Raw genomic sequence first — 15,820 nt, forward strand, 5'->3', positions numbered from 1 at the left:
CAACTAAACACCACACAGCCACTCACTCCCACATCAGAAGGGCCAAAGTAAGAAAACTCATGGGTTGAGATAAGAACAGTTTAATAATTAAAAAAAAAAAAACACAACCAGTAATAGTAATAATAATGAGAGTGAGGTGAAACCTTGGGAGGAGAGGAAAAACCCAAACAAGCAGCAATGTAATCACTCGCCGACTGACACCGCCAGTCCTTGACCCACAGTCGCTGCTGCCCCGAGCCAACTCCCCCCCAGTTACTACACTGGGCATGACATCGTATCATATGGTCAGTTTGGCTCAGCTGTCTTGGCTGTGCCCCTCCCCTCCCAGCTTCTTGTGCACCTGGCAGAGCATGGGAGGCTGGAAAAGTCCTTGACTGGTACAAGCACCACCCAGAAACTAAAACATCTGTGTCTTATCAATATTATTCTCATACTAAGGCTAAAGCACAGCACTATACCAACTACGGTGAAGAATATTAACTCTATCCCAGCTAAAACCATGACAGGCATCCACCTCAAGATATCACAGAATAATTAAGGTTGGACAAGACCTCCAGGGTCAAGTCCAACCATCCACCCAACATCACCATGCCTCCTAAACCATGCCCTGAAGTGCCACACCTACACGCTTTTTGAACACCTCCAGGGATGGTGACTCCACCACCTCTCTGGGCAGCCTGTTCCAGTGCCCGACCACTCTTCAGTGAAGAATTTTTTCCTAATATCCAATCTAAACCCCCGCAATGCAGCTTGAGGCCGTGACTGCCAAGTCTAACACGACTGGATACCTATGTGTGTCTAACTGGAGGTACCTCCTGCCGAAGATTTCTGTAGGAATAACTACTTCACACCACACGCGTCCCCCCGGGCCCAACCCCGCAGGAGTGGGACAGAGGGTGGGAGGGCAGGAGGCGGGAACCCGGCTGGAGCCGCACTGCGGGCCGCGGGGAGCCCTGAGGCGCCTCGCGGCGGTGGCGCTCTGCGTAGGTCCTATGTTCTGATGAATCCTGGAGACCCTTCTACAGATGGCCTTAAAGCCGCCCGACCCACCGCAGCGGTGAAAGGCACAGCGAAACGAAGGCTTCCCCGCGGGTGCCGGCGGAGCAGCGCCCCGGCAGCCCCTCCGGCGGCTGTGCCGCGAACCAGGCGCCTCCGCACGCGGCCGGACAGGAGAGGTGCAGGCAGGCGGACACCGCCAGAGGATGTGAGCGTCCGGGGGCGGGGCGCGCGGCCCGGCGAAGGGGCGGCGGCGGCTGCTGCGATCCGCTGGGCGGGGCCGCCCCCGGGGCAGGCGCACGGCACCGCCTCAGCACCGCCCCCTCAGTGGGGACTGGCGGGGGCGGGTGCAGCGCCTGGCCCCGCCCCGCCCGCCGCCGCAGCAGCCAATGGCGGAGCGTCCCGCTGGGCTCACCGTCCCACCCCACCCCGGCGAGTCCCCGGCAGGGGGCGCGCGGCGCCATTGTGCGCGGTGCTGCGAAGGGCCGCGTGCGCGGAGGGATCTGGCGGCCGGTGAGTGGGGGCGAGTAGGCGGGCTCGGGTGGGGGAGTGCTGTGGTGGGTCGGACTGCTGTGTTCCCTGGCGCGTGCCATCCCGCCCCGCGGTGGCGGACGGCGCTCCGCTCTCCCTGGGCCGCGGGGCCGGGGCCTGCTCTGCACCCTGCGGAGTTTGCGGGACGGTCTTGGAGGCGGCGGGGCCGCTGAGGCGGGCGGCGGCAGGGTGACGGCCGGCAGTGCTGGGGCGGCGCGGAGCCCCCCGCACCCTGCTGCCGGGGGTGGCTGGCGGCCGAGGAGAGGGCCCGCCTCTGCGGGAGTGGCTTTGCGGGGCCACCCCTCGCACCCGGAGGGGCGCGGGGTCATGTGCCTGCAGTGGTGGGTGCTCGAAGGAGTCGAATGTAAGAGGGAATAGGAAAAAGGATTTTCTTCAGACACTCTCAGTGTTGTGTCGTTCACGTGTGGGAGGATAACCGTGGTTCTGAGTCCAGCCTACTCTCCCTCTCTTGACTGCTTATTTAAAAGGAGATTTGAGCTAGAACACATCATATATTACTTCAAGTAGCCACCTAGCTCCAGACCTTTCTTTTCAAATCAGATGTAGTTTTTACATATTTAATAATCCTCTTGAGAGTTTCTCTTCTATAAACTTTCCTGCATCACTCAGAATCACTATGAAATTCCATCACCAATAGAGACTGTGTAGCTCAGCAACACCTTGCATCAAGAACCAGCTCCTTTTGGGTTTTTTTGAACCAGGTTCTTGCAGCCCACACTTGTTGCCTTCAAGTTCTTGCCTTGGAAAACAGTGGTTGATCTCTGTCTGTGTGGTCATGCCAGTCATGACTACAGGCTATGTCTCACCTCAGTTACTTCTTCCTCATTCCCCTGCAAAAGCTATTCTAGGCTTTGGATGTCTCACTACGCTTCTTGAACCTTTCCTAGTTTCAGTATTTTCTCTCCTTCTTGTTGAGAGGAGGAGACCAGCACTGCGGTTTAGTTTTATTCTCTATGAGCTGGTATCTTGGAGCTCTTGGCAGACAGTTTTAAATTTCTCTGTAAATTCTACTTAATCATGTTCTCATCAGACACCATTGCCGCTCAGGCAGGAAACTTTGGGATTATGATCTGTGATTCTCCAAAAACATCGTATCAGTGTTTGGTGGCAGCCAAACACATAAAATGTTGGAATTTTTTTAGGAAAAAAATAGATTGTAACAGAAAACATGAAATGACAGCATAAACATGTGATTGCTCAGATCTTAGGTATTGTTCTAGTGTTCTAGTCTCCTCGTCTCAAGTGTATATTAGAAGCATTTAATAAGGATGAGCAAATGCATGGAAAGGCTTTTGTCAACCAGTCAATGAGTGGGTTAAGAACCTTCAGGCTAGAACAGAGCCAGCTGGCGGAGTGATGGAAGGGGGATGACCTACAAGTGTCTGTGAAATGGCATACGGAGGGAGTGTGTAAGGGCGTGACCATTTGCTTTCTCTTCCAATGCACAAAGTATTTGCATCAGGTGAAGCTGATAGCCATGTTCACAGCAAGAAGAGGTAGTTATTCATAAACTAAAACTTCTTACCAGCTGACATTATAGATTAAAAAACTTAATGTGAATTTAAAGGATACTGGACAAATGTCCCTAAGAGAACTGCATTCACAGAATAAAGCGCTTAAGATGCGGAAACAACTGTCTTAGTGGAAAATGGCTAAAGTCTGGGAGAGTATAGAGTATTGCCTTATCTCGCGCCTTCTGAGACAGCTGCTTTTGGCCACCTTCAATGACCAGTATCAACCCTTGATCTGAACTAGCACAGCTTTGCTCTTGAACAATTTGCCATGGGCATTAACAAAAAGTTCTCCAGACTTAATCCTGAAATGGAGCTGTTCTCAGGTCTGTGGCAGGTGAGCTGCTCCTGGTCCACAAATCGTGCCTTGTCCCTCTTTGCCTATGCCACAGAACCATTACTGCATACGAAAACTGCTTCAGGTTTGTCAGTTCTGCTTTTCTGATGTCCCCCAGCTTGGCCATCCTGTTCAGAGGCCGTTCTGTTTCATGGCACCTGGGCCCAAAAAACTTGAGTTCCTGAGTTTTTCCCAGTTGACTGCAGGGGAATGAGCTGGCTGCCTGTGCTTGAGGATGACCTCTCAGATGTTTGAGATGTTTTGCTTTGTATTAGAAGACTCTAAAAAAGAGGTGTAGGTATGGCATAGCATTTCTCTGTTCCTTCTGGCTAGACCATGCTAGCTAGCAGTAGGATTTTTTTTTTTTGTCTAAATTGCTTTAGACTGATGTATTTCATACACTTTGCCCCGTCAGTCATTCCTGTGAAAGTGCATTTGGCAATATTTACAGTGTCTTGTCAAATCATTGACAATCAACACTTTCTAGGATTTATAGATCTGAAAAACTGTTTCCAGTAGAAGAGATCCTTTCTCTGTCTGGGCTTTTACTATGGTTGGGACACACTTCCTCAGCACCTACGTGTGGGTTGGTTTGGCCACCCATCTGATCGTTGTCTGGGGACATGGGATTTGGATCCCTGTACATCCTAAGGAGCTGAAGCTTGAGCAGAGTGCAGTACCTCCCTGGTTTTAAGGCAGTAGGGCACATGCCTAATCTTTTGGTAACTTTCCAGTCCCTCTGACTGGGACTTGTTCACCTCTCGGCAGGTGGTTGCAGCTTCTTCCAGGTGATTTTCATTACAGTAGCACACCATTGTCCAGCTTTTCTTGTTATGTGTTGCAAACACCATAGATGATGTGCTGTTTGTCTCAAATACTGACTTGGGTAGCATGGGAAAAATGCAGACAACTATATTTAATCCATTTTATGCTATCCGTCTTTGGATCCAAGTTACTCTAGAATAAAAACTTTTCTGAAGTTGCATGTCAGCTGCACCAGGGGAGGTTTAGATTGGATATTAGGAAAAATTTCTTCACTGAAAGAGTGGTCCGGCACTGGAACAGGCTGCCCAGAGAGGTGGTGGAGTCACCGTCCCTGGAGGTGTTCAAAAAATGTGTAGGTGTGGCACTTCAGGGCACGGTTTAGGAGGCATGGTGGATGGTTGGACTTGACCCTGGAGGTCTTGTCTAACCTTAATGATTCTATGTGTCTATGTGTCTAACCTTAATGATTCTATGTGTCTATGTGTCTAACCTTAATGATTCTATGTGTCTTTTATATTCTTGGTAAAAGATCTAAGGGGCTAACACCATCCTCTTCCTCCCCCTCCCAGCGATGAACAGGGTGGCTTTCCAGTTGTATTCCTATTCCTTGGCCTTTCAGTAGTCTGTCTTTTCCCCCTCAGCTAAGGGACGTTTTATTACAATGAGATGACATCTTTAGAGCACCACAACAGAATGAGCATTGGAAACTCGCAGAGCAGCAGTGTGTCCTGCTTGTACACTTACCAAACGGTATTTCCAAGTTGTGTGGGCATTTGGGGAGGCCTGACTTACAGATGTGAGTTAGGTTGATGCAACCTCTTTGGCAGAGAAGCATGAGCCGGTCATCTTCAGTGCGATCTATTGGTAAAAACTCTGAAGCAGCAGTTGTGTACTTTACGATGAGAGTATTTTTTGAGGTGGCTTTGTAAATATGGATCCCCCCTCTTGCCTGCCTTCCATCACAGAAGAGGAGCTTCCTCTTGAGTAGTGCTGTGGATCTAGAAGGATCTGACCTCTAGAGCAAGCTACATTTTTAGTCTTTGTTGGGTGAGCACTGGTGCAAGGGCACACAAGGCACTTGTCTCAGCTGACCGGGTGACTGCAGGTTTCCATATTTCTCTGGATAAGGGCACAGAGTTACATTTGGGCATAGAAGCCACACTCCATCTGGATTCCAGATGATGTTAACTTCATAATTACGGGTGGGCCAAATGTACAGCAGACCAAAGACTAGGAATTTTTGAGCGAGTTAATTTTTCCATAGTGATCCTTCTAATTTGGGGTTGGTTTTTTTTTCTTCCACTTTAGAATTTGGCTATATAATATTGGAGTTTCCATATATGGCAGCTGGAAACTAATGTTAAATAGGTGCAGTATTCTTGTGTAGACAAGGCCTTGGAGTTTCCTGTGCTACTGTTTTCACTTGGTATTATCTCTTTTAATTTGTTTTTTGTTTTCTTTGAAGAGCTTTCCCTCTCTAGTGATGACATTTACCTGAACAGTTCATTAGCTTATTAGAGAGAGATTGAGCTGTGCAGAGGGGAAGGGACTGAGGAGTTTGCAGGCACCTCCACCCCCTCCATCCTGCCTGCTGCACTGTGTGAGTTGTAGGCCATGTGGGGTAGTTGGAGGCACCGCACTTTTTCCATTTTATGGGTAGATCTGGCCCTTTAGAGGACATTAAAATTAGCCATTTTACCCTATGAGCACCACCCTGCCTGTTCAAGTTCCACTGTATCTGTGGTAGCTTACCCCCTTTTTTCCTGCTTTCCTTCAGATGAACTTGGACTTCACTGTAAGTCTTATTTTTGTATGCAGTGTTCTTGAGCTATACTTGGAGATCCAATTTCTTTATTGTTTTGTTTTTTAATTAGGTGCAAATGCAACGCTTAAGCTAAGAATTAATAGTAAAGAAGGCTTGCCACATCACTAGTTTCAAACCCTTGTATTCCTGGTAATACAAGGGTTTAATGTTGGTAATGTGGCTGCATCGGCGCTATATGTGTTATGAATGTTCTGAATCCCAGGGCATTCCTAAAATGCAACCCCATCCCCCCATGAGGCTCTTGTAGAGAGTCTGCATGAGGGCAGAGCGCTGGCTGCTCGTGGGGGGACCCCGGGCCTGGGGCCAGCTGGAGCCTCAGGGCTCACGGGCCTTGGGAGGTAACAGAGTTTAAAGGTTCCCCAAGCACCAGAGGCACTGTGGGTTTCTGTGCTTCCTCCCATCCTCCCCAAAACTTTCAGGGTTGTTTCTGGACTTCAGAGCAGTGAACTTTTCTGGGGGGGTATAGAGGGGCTTCAAACAGTAGAACTTTCTCCCTTGAAGCCAAAGGAATTTACAAGTCTTGTTTGCATAAACTCACTTACTTTTAACAGTGTTCTGATGTAGTTCTTGAGCATGAAAATGTCTTCATGCTGATGACCTAAGTAGTATATGTAGACAACATATGCATATTCAGAAAAATATCTTGAATTTTGAAGGTGTTCTGAATAGATGTACATAATATTTCTACCATATGTGCTGAGTTACCTCTCCTTGCAACCTCATAGTTAATTACTGCTTGGTTCCTAAGGCTTTCATTTACAAACCAAAAGGAAGACTGTTAAAAATCAACTAAAAATATTTCTAGAAAAAAATATGTCTATAGCGGTATGCCTTTTTATCTACTGAAACAATGGGTGATGCTTCATCAGCAGTTTTATCTGTGAGGGTTTCATCATAGGCATGGATTTAGTCCTTGCAAATGCCTAGATGGGCTCACTGAACATAAAAACAAAATTTCAGCTTTTGACTTAAGAACTGCAAGTTTGCATCTATTTCAGTTTCTTAGTGTCAAAGCATAGATGTGTCCTTGCCTAGGTGGTAATAGCAAACCAGATTACTACATGTATGATGCACTTAATAAAAAAGAAAGTTGCAAGATGAGGAGTGATTTTAAACTTCTAACATCTGTCCTAACAAAAAAAGTTCTTGTCTAGGGCCTAAAATGGATTGTAGCGTTGTGTATTGTTAGGGCTAGAAACTCTATTATCTATGTGAACTTGCAGTAATTTTTATAGTAGATACTTTAAGTAATACACAATTTAATAATCCAAATAATTTTAAAGCATTTATGTTTTATTCAACAAAAAACTAGGGACAAAATTAGCAATTTTGGTTTTACTAGGTAGCATGACTCCAGAATTCTCCTCTTGCGTGAGGCAAATGGCATAGGTGGGTCTTTAGTCTCTGAACAATTCCCTGTTTGGCCAACCTGGCTGGAGAAGCCAGCAAGCTAATACACAATACTCTGGAAAAGCCAAGCACTTTACTCTTATCACATGTGGGTGTGTAGCATGTTGGTGGAATGGCAGAGAAATTATTCTAGTGAATGCTGATGAGTTATCTCACAGTGGCAGGTTAATGGTACCATTTTTCCAGCAAGCAGTGAGAAGCTGTGTTTTAGGAAATGTCTTGAAAGCAAGCAGCATTGAGGGAGGGGTGGAAGGGCAGGAGACCACGAATTCTGGAGTTGTTGTTGTAATGCAGGAGTGGGGAGAAGAAAAACCGTGAGCAGCTATACTTGAGAGCGTACTTAGCTTTCGAAGTTGTGCACAGTTCAGATGGCACGCGGTTCTCTCAGTGCCTTCTGCACAACAGCAGGCATGCGCCCGTTTCCACGTTCTGTTAAAGTCATTGCTCGTGTACTAGTTCTTAGGTCAGACAAAGGGAAGATGGGTTTCTTGAGAGGAGAATCCTCCAGTTTCCTCCAGTACTTTTCACACATCGGTTTCCTGTTTTTGTTGCCTTCGTTCCAGGAGGTGGCACTGTCTTTTCTGGGAAGGGCACCAATGCGTCAGCTTTCCCTCTGGGCAGATACTGCTTTGCTGCCTGGGGTGAGCAGGATTAAGTGACACTGAGCGGCATAACCCAGTTCAAGACTTTTCTGAAAATGGCTGTGCTTTTCCATTAGTGTAGACCATGTCTTTTTTATACTAATTATGCCCATGTTCTTATGCACAAAACACAAATTTTCTTGAGCTTCTTGCCTGTTTTTGTTTTTAGAAGGTTTCTGGCATTCAGAGGAATCTTGTTATTTAACATGTTATTTAAATAAATATTTAACATTTATTTATCTTGTTATTTAGCATGGAAGTTAAAGCCAGGTGACGCTGATCCTAGAATGCTAGCTTACTTCATTTTGAGTCAGAATTGTGTGCTTTTTGAACGTGGGAAGGAATGACCAGTAGCTATCATTATTTCTGTGAGGGAAGGGAATAATTTCTATAGGGTTTGCCAAATCTACCTAAGGTTTTTTTTTTCTGCAAGCTGATACAAAAAAGGTGTTAAGATTCAGGAAATCAAAAACTGTAACGACAACTTCCTTGTAAGAATACAAGCCAAATCTGTGTTGTCCATAAAGGGAATGGTGTTGCTGCTGTTCCTGAATTCTTTCTGGAGACATGTTACATCCTGTCTGCCTCTGACTGGTTTAAGAGCTCCTAAGTAGAGGGAATATGTTTTCTTTTGTTAGGAGGTTTTCCTACCTAGCTGTTAGACTGAGTCTGCATTGTCAGTAGAGGTTGTTTTACCTCAGGAGACTATGCTGTTATTAAAAGCCTTCACTATTGAAAAGGGTTAATTTAATTTTTTTTTCTGCTTGATGTCTAGAAAAATGGATGATGATGATGATGACATTCCCCAGCTTTCATCCCATACATTGGCGGCCCTCCAGGAGTTCTATTTGGAACAGCAGCAGAGGGAGGGCATGAAGACCTCCCAAGGGTTTAATCAATATTCCATTGGCTCAATAGAAGAAGACTGGGTAAGAACCTATAAACTTCATTACAGGAGTAGCCTTTACCAAGTTTCTTCTGAGGATGGATAATGAAATGAAATTAAAAAGGGGAACACTCAAGATGTTCCTAGAGTAGCAAAATCAAACTATTAATGGACAATAATGCTGTAGGGTTATTTGCTTTAATATTAAATCTGGGTATAGTCGTCTGTTCTACATGTGCAGGGGGGGTGTTACAAATTGAAATTACATGGAGAGGGAATAAAGTTGCCAACAGAAGCATCAGTCCCTTCTGGAAAATTTAACTCCAGCCTGGCATGTTGAGGTAGTAAAGCTTCTTCCCTGAGTTAGAGACAAATACAGTGTAACAAGATCGAGTGATCTTTCCTTTCACATCGTATTTCTTTCTGTGTTTTATTTCTTGGTTTTGTGGATGGCTGCTTTGCTGCTTTTTTTCCCTTCTGACAGATGGATTTTGGTTTGTCTCTGTGTTGTGGTGTCTTTTTTTTTTTTACTCTTCCTTTTTCTGATCTCTTCTGATTTAGTTCTTTTTTCCTTTATTTCCTTCTATACGGTCACTTTCCAAGTTCCTTTTCCCTCTTCTGCTAAAGTAACTCAGTTTAAAGGACAAAATACTGTGCATCTGCACATTGGGTTTGAACTAACCTTGTCAGTGATTTTGCATTCTTTGGTTTTCCTGATAGCGCAGTAAATGCTTTGGAAACCCAGCGTGTTAGGTACCTGCTGCGTGTCGCTGGGTTACAGAAGTAAAAAGGCTGTCAGGAAAATAGTCACCTTTCCAGCTTTACGGTTTGCGAACTGAGAAGTTGCTGTGGATTTTTGTTTTCTTCAAATACCACTCACCACACCTAACTGTTCGTAGCACAGCCAGAAGATTTGATGTTGTTTCTAACTGTGTGTTATCTTTCTCAGCAACTGAGCCAGTTTTGGTACAGCAATGAAACTGCATCCTGCCTGGCTAACGAAGCGGTTGTGGCGGCTGGAAAAGGTGGCAGGTAGGTTTTAATAATTATGTTGTAGATTTAACATGTCTTTTCTGTAAATATTTTGTTTCTCCTCTATAGACAGAGCATGCAGTTTACTTCATTACTCGTTGCACTTCATTAATTGAGGTACTGCAGAAATTCTTTGCTGTTATTTATGTAATTAATAGTTCAGACTGATCGTACCATTTAGCATTTCACTGAATGCTGTAGGCTCTGCCTTGTAGAACTTCACTGTGAATAATTTTTTTTGAGACATATAAAGAGCTCCAGAGCATTTTAATGACTTGTAATTCTTTTCTCTGTTTTCATACAATGTTTTGAAGGATGGATGGAAGAACTTGGTTTTCTTCCTGTTTCTGTAAGGAAACGTTTTTAAAGTTTTTCAAGTATGTTTCCTTGTGGTTCTGAAACAAGAATTTCTCTGTAGTTAAGCTTAAGGTCTTTGTGCAGCACAGAGGTTGAACAGGTAATGGCTTTAATACTTAAAACCCTGTTACTAAAGTAATTATTTGTTAGAATGGAGGAAGAATAGCTTACATTTTTGGGACTAATGTTTAAAGTGTTTTCCCAAAGCAGCCCTGAGGACTGCAGTAGGGTTTTATTTTTGTTGTTATTTGTCTTTTAAGCTCATATTCTAAGTTATTGTCTCTTTTCCAGGATAGCTTGTGTTAGTGCACCAAGTGTGTACCAGAAACTGAAAGAACAGAATGGTAAAGATTTTTCGGTGTGTATACTGGAGTATGACAGAAGGTTTTCTGTATATGGAGAAGAATTTATCTTCTATGATTACAACCACCCTTTGAACTTACCTGAAAATCTCCTGCCACACAGTTTTGACATCGTAATAGCAGATCCACCCTATCTGTCTGAGGAATGTCTTCAAAAAACTGCCGAGACCATCAAGTACTTAACAAAAGGAAAGATTCTGCTTTGCACAGGTATAATTAACAAAAATATTAGTTCACCATTAAGCATCTTTTTCTCCCTTTCAAAAGGCTGACTTACTCAGGTGGGAAAAATACTAAATCTGATAATAAAATACTGATTTATTATTAATTCAAGGAGGTAATATGTATCCTAAGCTTGTTATTGCAATACTTTAGTTGAACCGTTATTTCAACTATTAAAAACCACATGCCTTCCGTTTGAAATCACTACTTTTTTTCTTTTTTATGGCATGATGAATTTCACTAAATTTTTGAAGAATTTTAAGATCATCCTGCAAAGTTCCAGAAATACTTTTTTCTTGTAAAAGGGCCACTCTCTATAATTGCAGTGACTGAAATCTGGGTATGACAAACATAGGTACAACTTATTGTTAATGTCTTATTCAATAACCTTACGAATTTCTGATTTTTGAAATGTGTCAGTAGCTGCAGGATTTCACCTGCCACAATACTACTTAGCATCTAAGGTGTGCTAAGTAGAAGGAATGACAAATAGGTTGGAATGGCTTTTGCTGAGTAAAGTGGGATGATTTTAGCTAAGTCTTGAAAAGAAAAGCAAAGTCAACTTTTTCTCTTTTTTCCCCATTTTACCTGTCCTTAGTGGTAAATATAGAAATTTTAATGTGAATGAATGCATGAGGGGATTCTGCCACTGTGATTCAAGTAAGGAGACCTTAGGCACTGAAATACAGCAGGAGGAATTAAAAACCAGTGATAAGAGCAGTGAAACTGGGTAACTCGCCAGCTGTATTTGCAGGCCCTTCTTTATGAAGATGCACTTGCTGGTTTAAGAAGCTATGAGTATCTGCCTTAGCCATGGTGTTTCTTAAACTGTAATCTTATTACAAGACATCTGAAGACATCCAGGAAACTTCTGAAAAAAAAAAAAGCAAAGGACAAAAACCCTCTATAGATACAGTTCAAGGGAAGGCAACGAAGCACGCAAAATAAAGAAAAATTAAATAATAAATGCCGTAGAAAGCCTACTACTTTATTTAATTGTACATGACAGTTATGCACAAGGATGGTTCTCTGAATTTTTTTCCCTAAAATGGATAGGTGGTCCTTTAGTTTACAAAGTTGGAGAAATATTGCTCCAGGAAGTGATTTCTCAGTGTGTAGCTGTAAATATCACACTGCGGTTTATTTAAGTGGAAGAGTGTATGTAATCTGTTTGTATTTCCCATGGCTCCCTACCATGTAATTTCTTCAGCACGTAGCAAGAAGACTGAGTTCAAGTTTCTGTTTTTTGTAAAAGGGGCACTGATCTTACCCTCTATTTTTATGAAACTTCTTGGCCATTTATTTCCTTGGGGCGTCTTCCATTCCTTCAGATTTAAATTTCCCAATAGATTCAGTTGTTAAAGAGGGCTGACCATGTAGCTGCTTTACGCCTTGCTTCCTTAAAAAAAGCAGGCTCTATATATGCATTTGGGAGGAGCTATTTAAAAAGCCTAAACATTCTTTTACTGTTTTTCTCATCAAATAATAATTATTTTTGCTGCAGGTGCAATCATGGAGGAACAGGCAGCAAAGCATCTTGGTGTGAAGATATGCAAGTTTATTCCAAAACACTCACGGAACTTAGCCAATGAATTTCGATGTTACGTGAACTATTCTTCTGGACTGGACTGACTCTCAGAAGATGATCTACATCTTTTTCAGTCAAGCTCCTTTCTGTTTTTTATCAGAGACTCCGCATTTCTCAATGCTGAAATATTCAGCTCCAAGTACTGTTTTCTGGGCTAGCTTTAATCAACACAGTGTGATAGCCTCTCTCTTTTAAATGTGTAAGCATTTGCAGTTCCTGTGTTTTGTATCTTTCCTGTTAGGTAAATGGGGACCAAACAATACAGGTGCTGGATAATGGGAACTTCTCTGTTTCATTCTATCTGGTAGTTTTTACGATTCAAGGACTCTTCAGTGACCTCTCTGAAGTGATTTTAGCAGGTGGGCCTATAACACCACATACGTGCTTGACTCACAGCCACAAGAATCGTCATTGCATCAGAACTGATGACTTGGTAGCTAGCAGATGGTTGGAAGAGCATGAATAGAGGTCTCCTCTCTTCATCGTGGGAGATGGTCCCTTAGTAAAAGGATTGAGGGATGTTTGTTCTGAACATGTCATCTGTTTTCATGTTCATTATCCAGCAGGCTGATGTTTTTATAAAGGACAACTAGGAGAGAAAAAAGGTCTCTTTCTGCGGAGGCCTCTCCAGTTGCTTTTAGTAACGATCAGAACTACCCACCAGTTGCCAAGTAAGATAAGACCTACTATCCTCTGTTGTTGCCAGACTGGCTTTTTAAAAACTTGTGGTTATTATTCCACCTTTTCTCTAAAGCCTCATCACAAACCCAGGCTTTCTTTCTGTAGAAGATAAGATCTATTTTGTCATCACTTACCACCACATAAACTTGTGTGTGTGTGCGCACGCTGTACTAGAGAAAAAGTAATGTAAGTTGTTAAACATCTCTCTGCAGAAGTACGGTGCATCTATTTTGCAATGTTTATGTGTTTGTGCCACAGAAAGTCATGAGCTTTTTAAAACACAACTAGGCTGTTCTATTTACTAGTTAAGCTAATCTGCAGAGGTGGCACAAACCTGATGTCTCCTTGAAAACAGCACAACAAGTGTTTCCCCATTAGAGAGCTTTGTTTTCATTAAGAATCCTATGCATTAGTCAGGCCAAATCACCTGGAATATGAAGCAATTACTAAAGAAAAATGCCACACATAAGGCAGCCCTTGCACTAGTGCTTCACACTGTAGGTTCTCACTCTGAGTTACTGTTGGTTATGAGATAGATACCTCTGTGGAAATGTGACCCATCCCTGTTAGTCTCTTAAATTTTGAATCATAATGGATCTGATTAAATATTGTGCCTGCTTTTTAGTAGGTTTCATTATCAAGCTAAAGGTGATTTACAGGTGTGTCGAGTTTGTAGTTATAAGAACAGTCCTTTTTATTTTTTTCCAATTGGCCAGTTTTATCTTTGCCTCCTGTTCCACAGACAGCAGCAGAGCAGTAGAATAGAAGCATCTTAGAAATCATTTAATCTTACAAGGCCACTGAGGAATAACACCATGTATTGATAAAATGCCAGTGTTTCTAAGAGACAAATTTTATATACAAGGTTTGGGATATATTTCAATCCATTTCAGTCAAAGTAGATGATACATCAAAAAAACTTTTGCTTTGGGATAGTAGAGATTTTTGGTAACTGGGTGTTTTTAAAGACAGTTTTGACTAACCTTTTCACTACACTACTAATGTATTTTTGGATGAAAGCTGGTTCATAAATTCCAAGGCACTCAACAGTTTTATCAGCTATAAATATATTATACAAAACACAAGTACTTGTCTTTATATGCCAGATTTATATGTTGGGATTGTGTAAAAGGCTAACGGAAATGCTGTATCTACAAAATGAAGCACCTAAGATGAAATACTAACAAATTTATTTTGCGGTGGGGATAAACCTGATTAAGGTCGTGAGACAATACTTTTAATAAGATAATACTCATGTTTCTGTGCATTTCTGCTGTTTGGATACTGATTTTCCTATCTGGTGGGGTAAACAAATGAGCAGGAATAATGTAGAAGGAATATAATCCCCTCTCAGTGCTGAGAGAATCATGCTTCCTGAGCTGGACACACCACTGGTTCATAAATACCTGTCCAAGTCACTGTTGCTCTCTTCCCCCATTTCCAAGAGTTGTTCACTTCCTAAGGCCTTCCCCTCGTCGCATCTTGTATCTATTGCTTCCTCCCTCTCCTCCCCTCATATAGTGTTCCTGAGTTAATTATACCAGTTTTCTTTCTGTTGTACATGCTTTGGTTTCTATCAGACTGGTAGTAGGTATTGTTAGGCAGAAGAAGAGCTCACAGGGAGAATGGAGACCAGGCTCTTCTGACAGTCTCTGAGCCCATGGCTGATACAGTTTCGCCTTTCAAACCAGAAACCATCTTTGCTGTGAGCCCAATAAAGCCAGAATCCCCCGAAAATGACTGCCCCCAGGTGACATACAGCTGGGTTTAGCTGTTTTCCAGGAGGCTACACCATTACTTTTATGTGGCCAGTTTCAAAATAACCCAAACCAGAATGTTAAAGGCCTAGGTACTGGCACAAATCTATACTTCACAACTGTAAACAGTTGTATGTTTATTACCTCAATGTTTTGCACACCAAGCAGATGGAGAGAATGAAGTAACTCCTGAAACTTATTTTTAACTGTGTATAGGTTTCCAGTGGGACAGGCATGATTGTCAGAAGGGATGATATTCTTCCCCCACCACCCACCTAAATTAGAATATGCTCTTCAAATACAAGCTTCACCTATGTTGCTGCTTTGCTATTAATTCCTTCAGTTGTCTGTTTCATTTTGGTAAATGTGCATTGTTGGACTCTCTGTATCAGAATTAAAAGACAATTTTGCTAACTTCATCAGAGACCTTTCTTAAGAAAATAAAAGTACACCATTTAGTTGTACCAAGAAATTCCATTCACCAAGAAGAAAGCTGCTGCTTCTTACATGTAGGTCAGATGGCTTTGAAAAGAGGCACTGTGAAGATACAGGATTATGAAAATGAGGGTGCATGTAAATGTGTAGCTGCACTCAACAGAGCAGACTGTTGTGCACCAGCTTCCCTCTTAAAAGCCTGGTGTGTGCAAGCAGCTGCCCAAGCAGAGCTTGACTAGTGGCATTCACAGCGTTCATCAATGATAGGAGGTAAACTATTTCTGTCATACTTGATTCCAAGGAGTTAGCTGTGTTTCTGAGAAGGCTACAAGTCACAAAAATTCGTAGTGAACTTGTACTTTGTGCCATTGCAGTAACTTTTAAGAAATACGTGACAGCAAAATCTCTTTTTTTTTTTTTTGATGTAATAAGATTATGAAAAACCTTCAGTGCCAAGTAGTGA

The 15,820-nt window shown here is 42.8% G+C and overlaps 1 protein-coding gene across 1 annotated transcript; it reads left to right on the forward strand.

The window, feature by feature from the left end:
- Positions 1-987: 987 nt before the first annotated feature.
- On the forward strand, positions 988-15,341 carry EEF1AKMT1 (EEF1A lysine methyltransferase 1). The gene is made up of 5 exons (XM_064441175.1): positions 988-1,509; positions 8,813-8,966; positions 9,873-9,955; positions 10,604-10,884; positions 12,401-15,341. Exons 1-5 carry the CDS (start codon positions 1,001-1,003, stop codon positions 12,526-12,528), a joined length of 1,155 nt encoding a protein of 384 aa, XP_064297245.1. The 5' UTR covers positions 988-1,000; the 3' UTR covers positions 12,529-15,341.
- Positions 15,342-15,820: the final 479 nt, after the last annotated feature.

The sequence above is a fragment of the Phalacrocorax carbo genome, chromosome 1, assembly GCF_963921805.1.
Source record: "Phalacrocorax carbo chromosome 1, bPhaCar2.1, whole genome shotgun sequence".
NCBI lineage: Eukaryota > Metazoa > Chordata > Aves > Suliformes > Phalacrocoracidae > Phalacrocorax > Phalacrocorax carbo.

Coding starts and splice junctions, on each gene's coding strand:
- EEF1AKMT1 (XM_064441175.1), top strand. CDS start 1,001: ATGAATCCTGGAGACCCTTCTACAGATGGCCTTAAAGCCGCCCGACCC. Junction 1,510..8,812: donor GCGGAGGGATCTGGCGGCCG/GTGAGTGGGGGC, acceptor CTTGATGTCTAG/AAAAATGGATGATGATGATG. Junction 8,967..9,872: donor GCTCAATAGAAGAAGACTGG/GTAAGAACCTAT, acceptor TATCTTTCTCAG/CAACTGAGCCAGTTTTGGTA.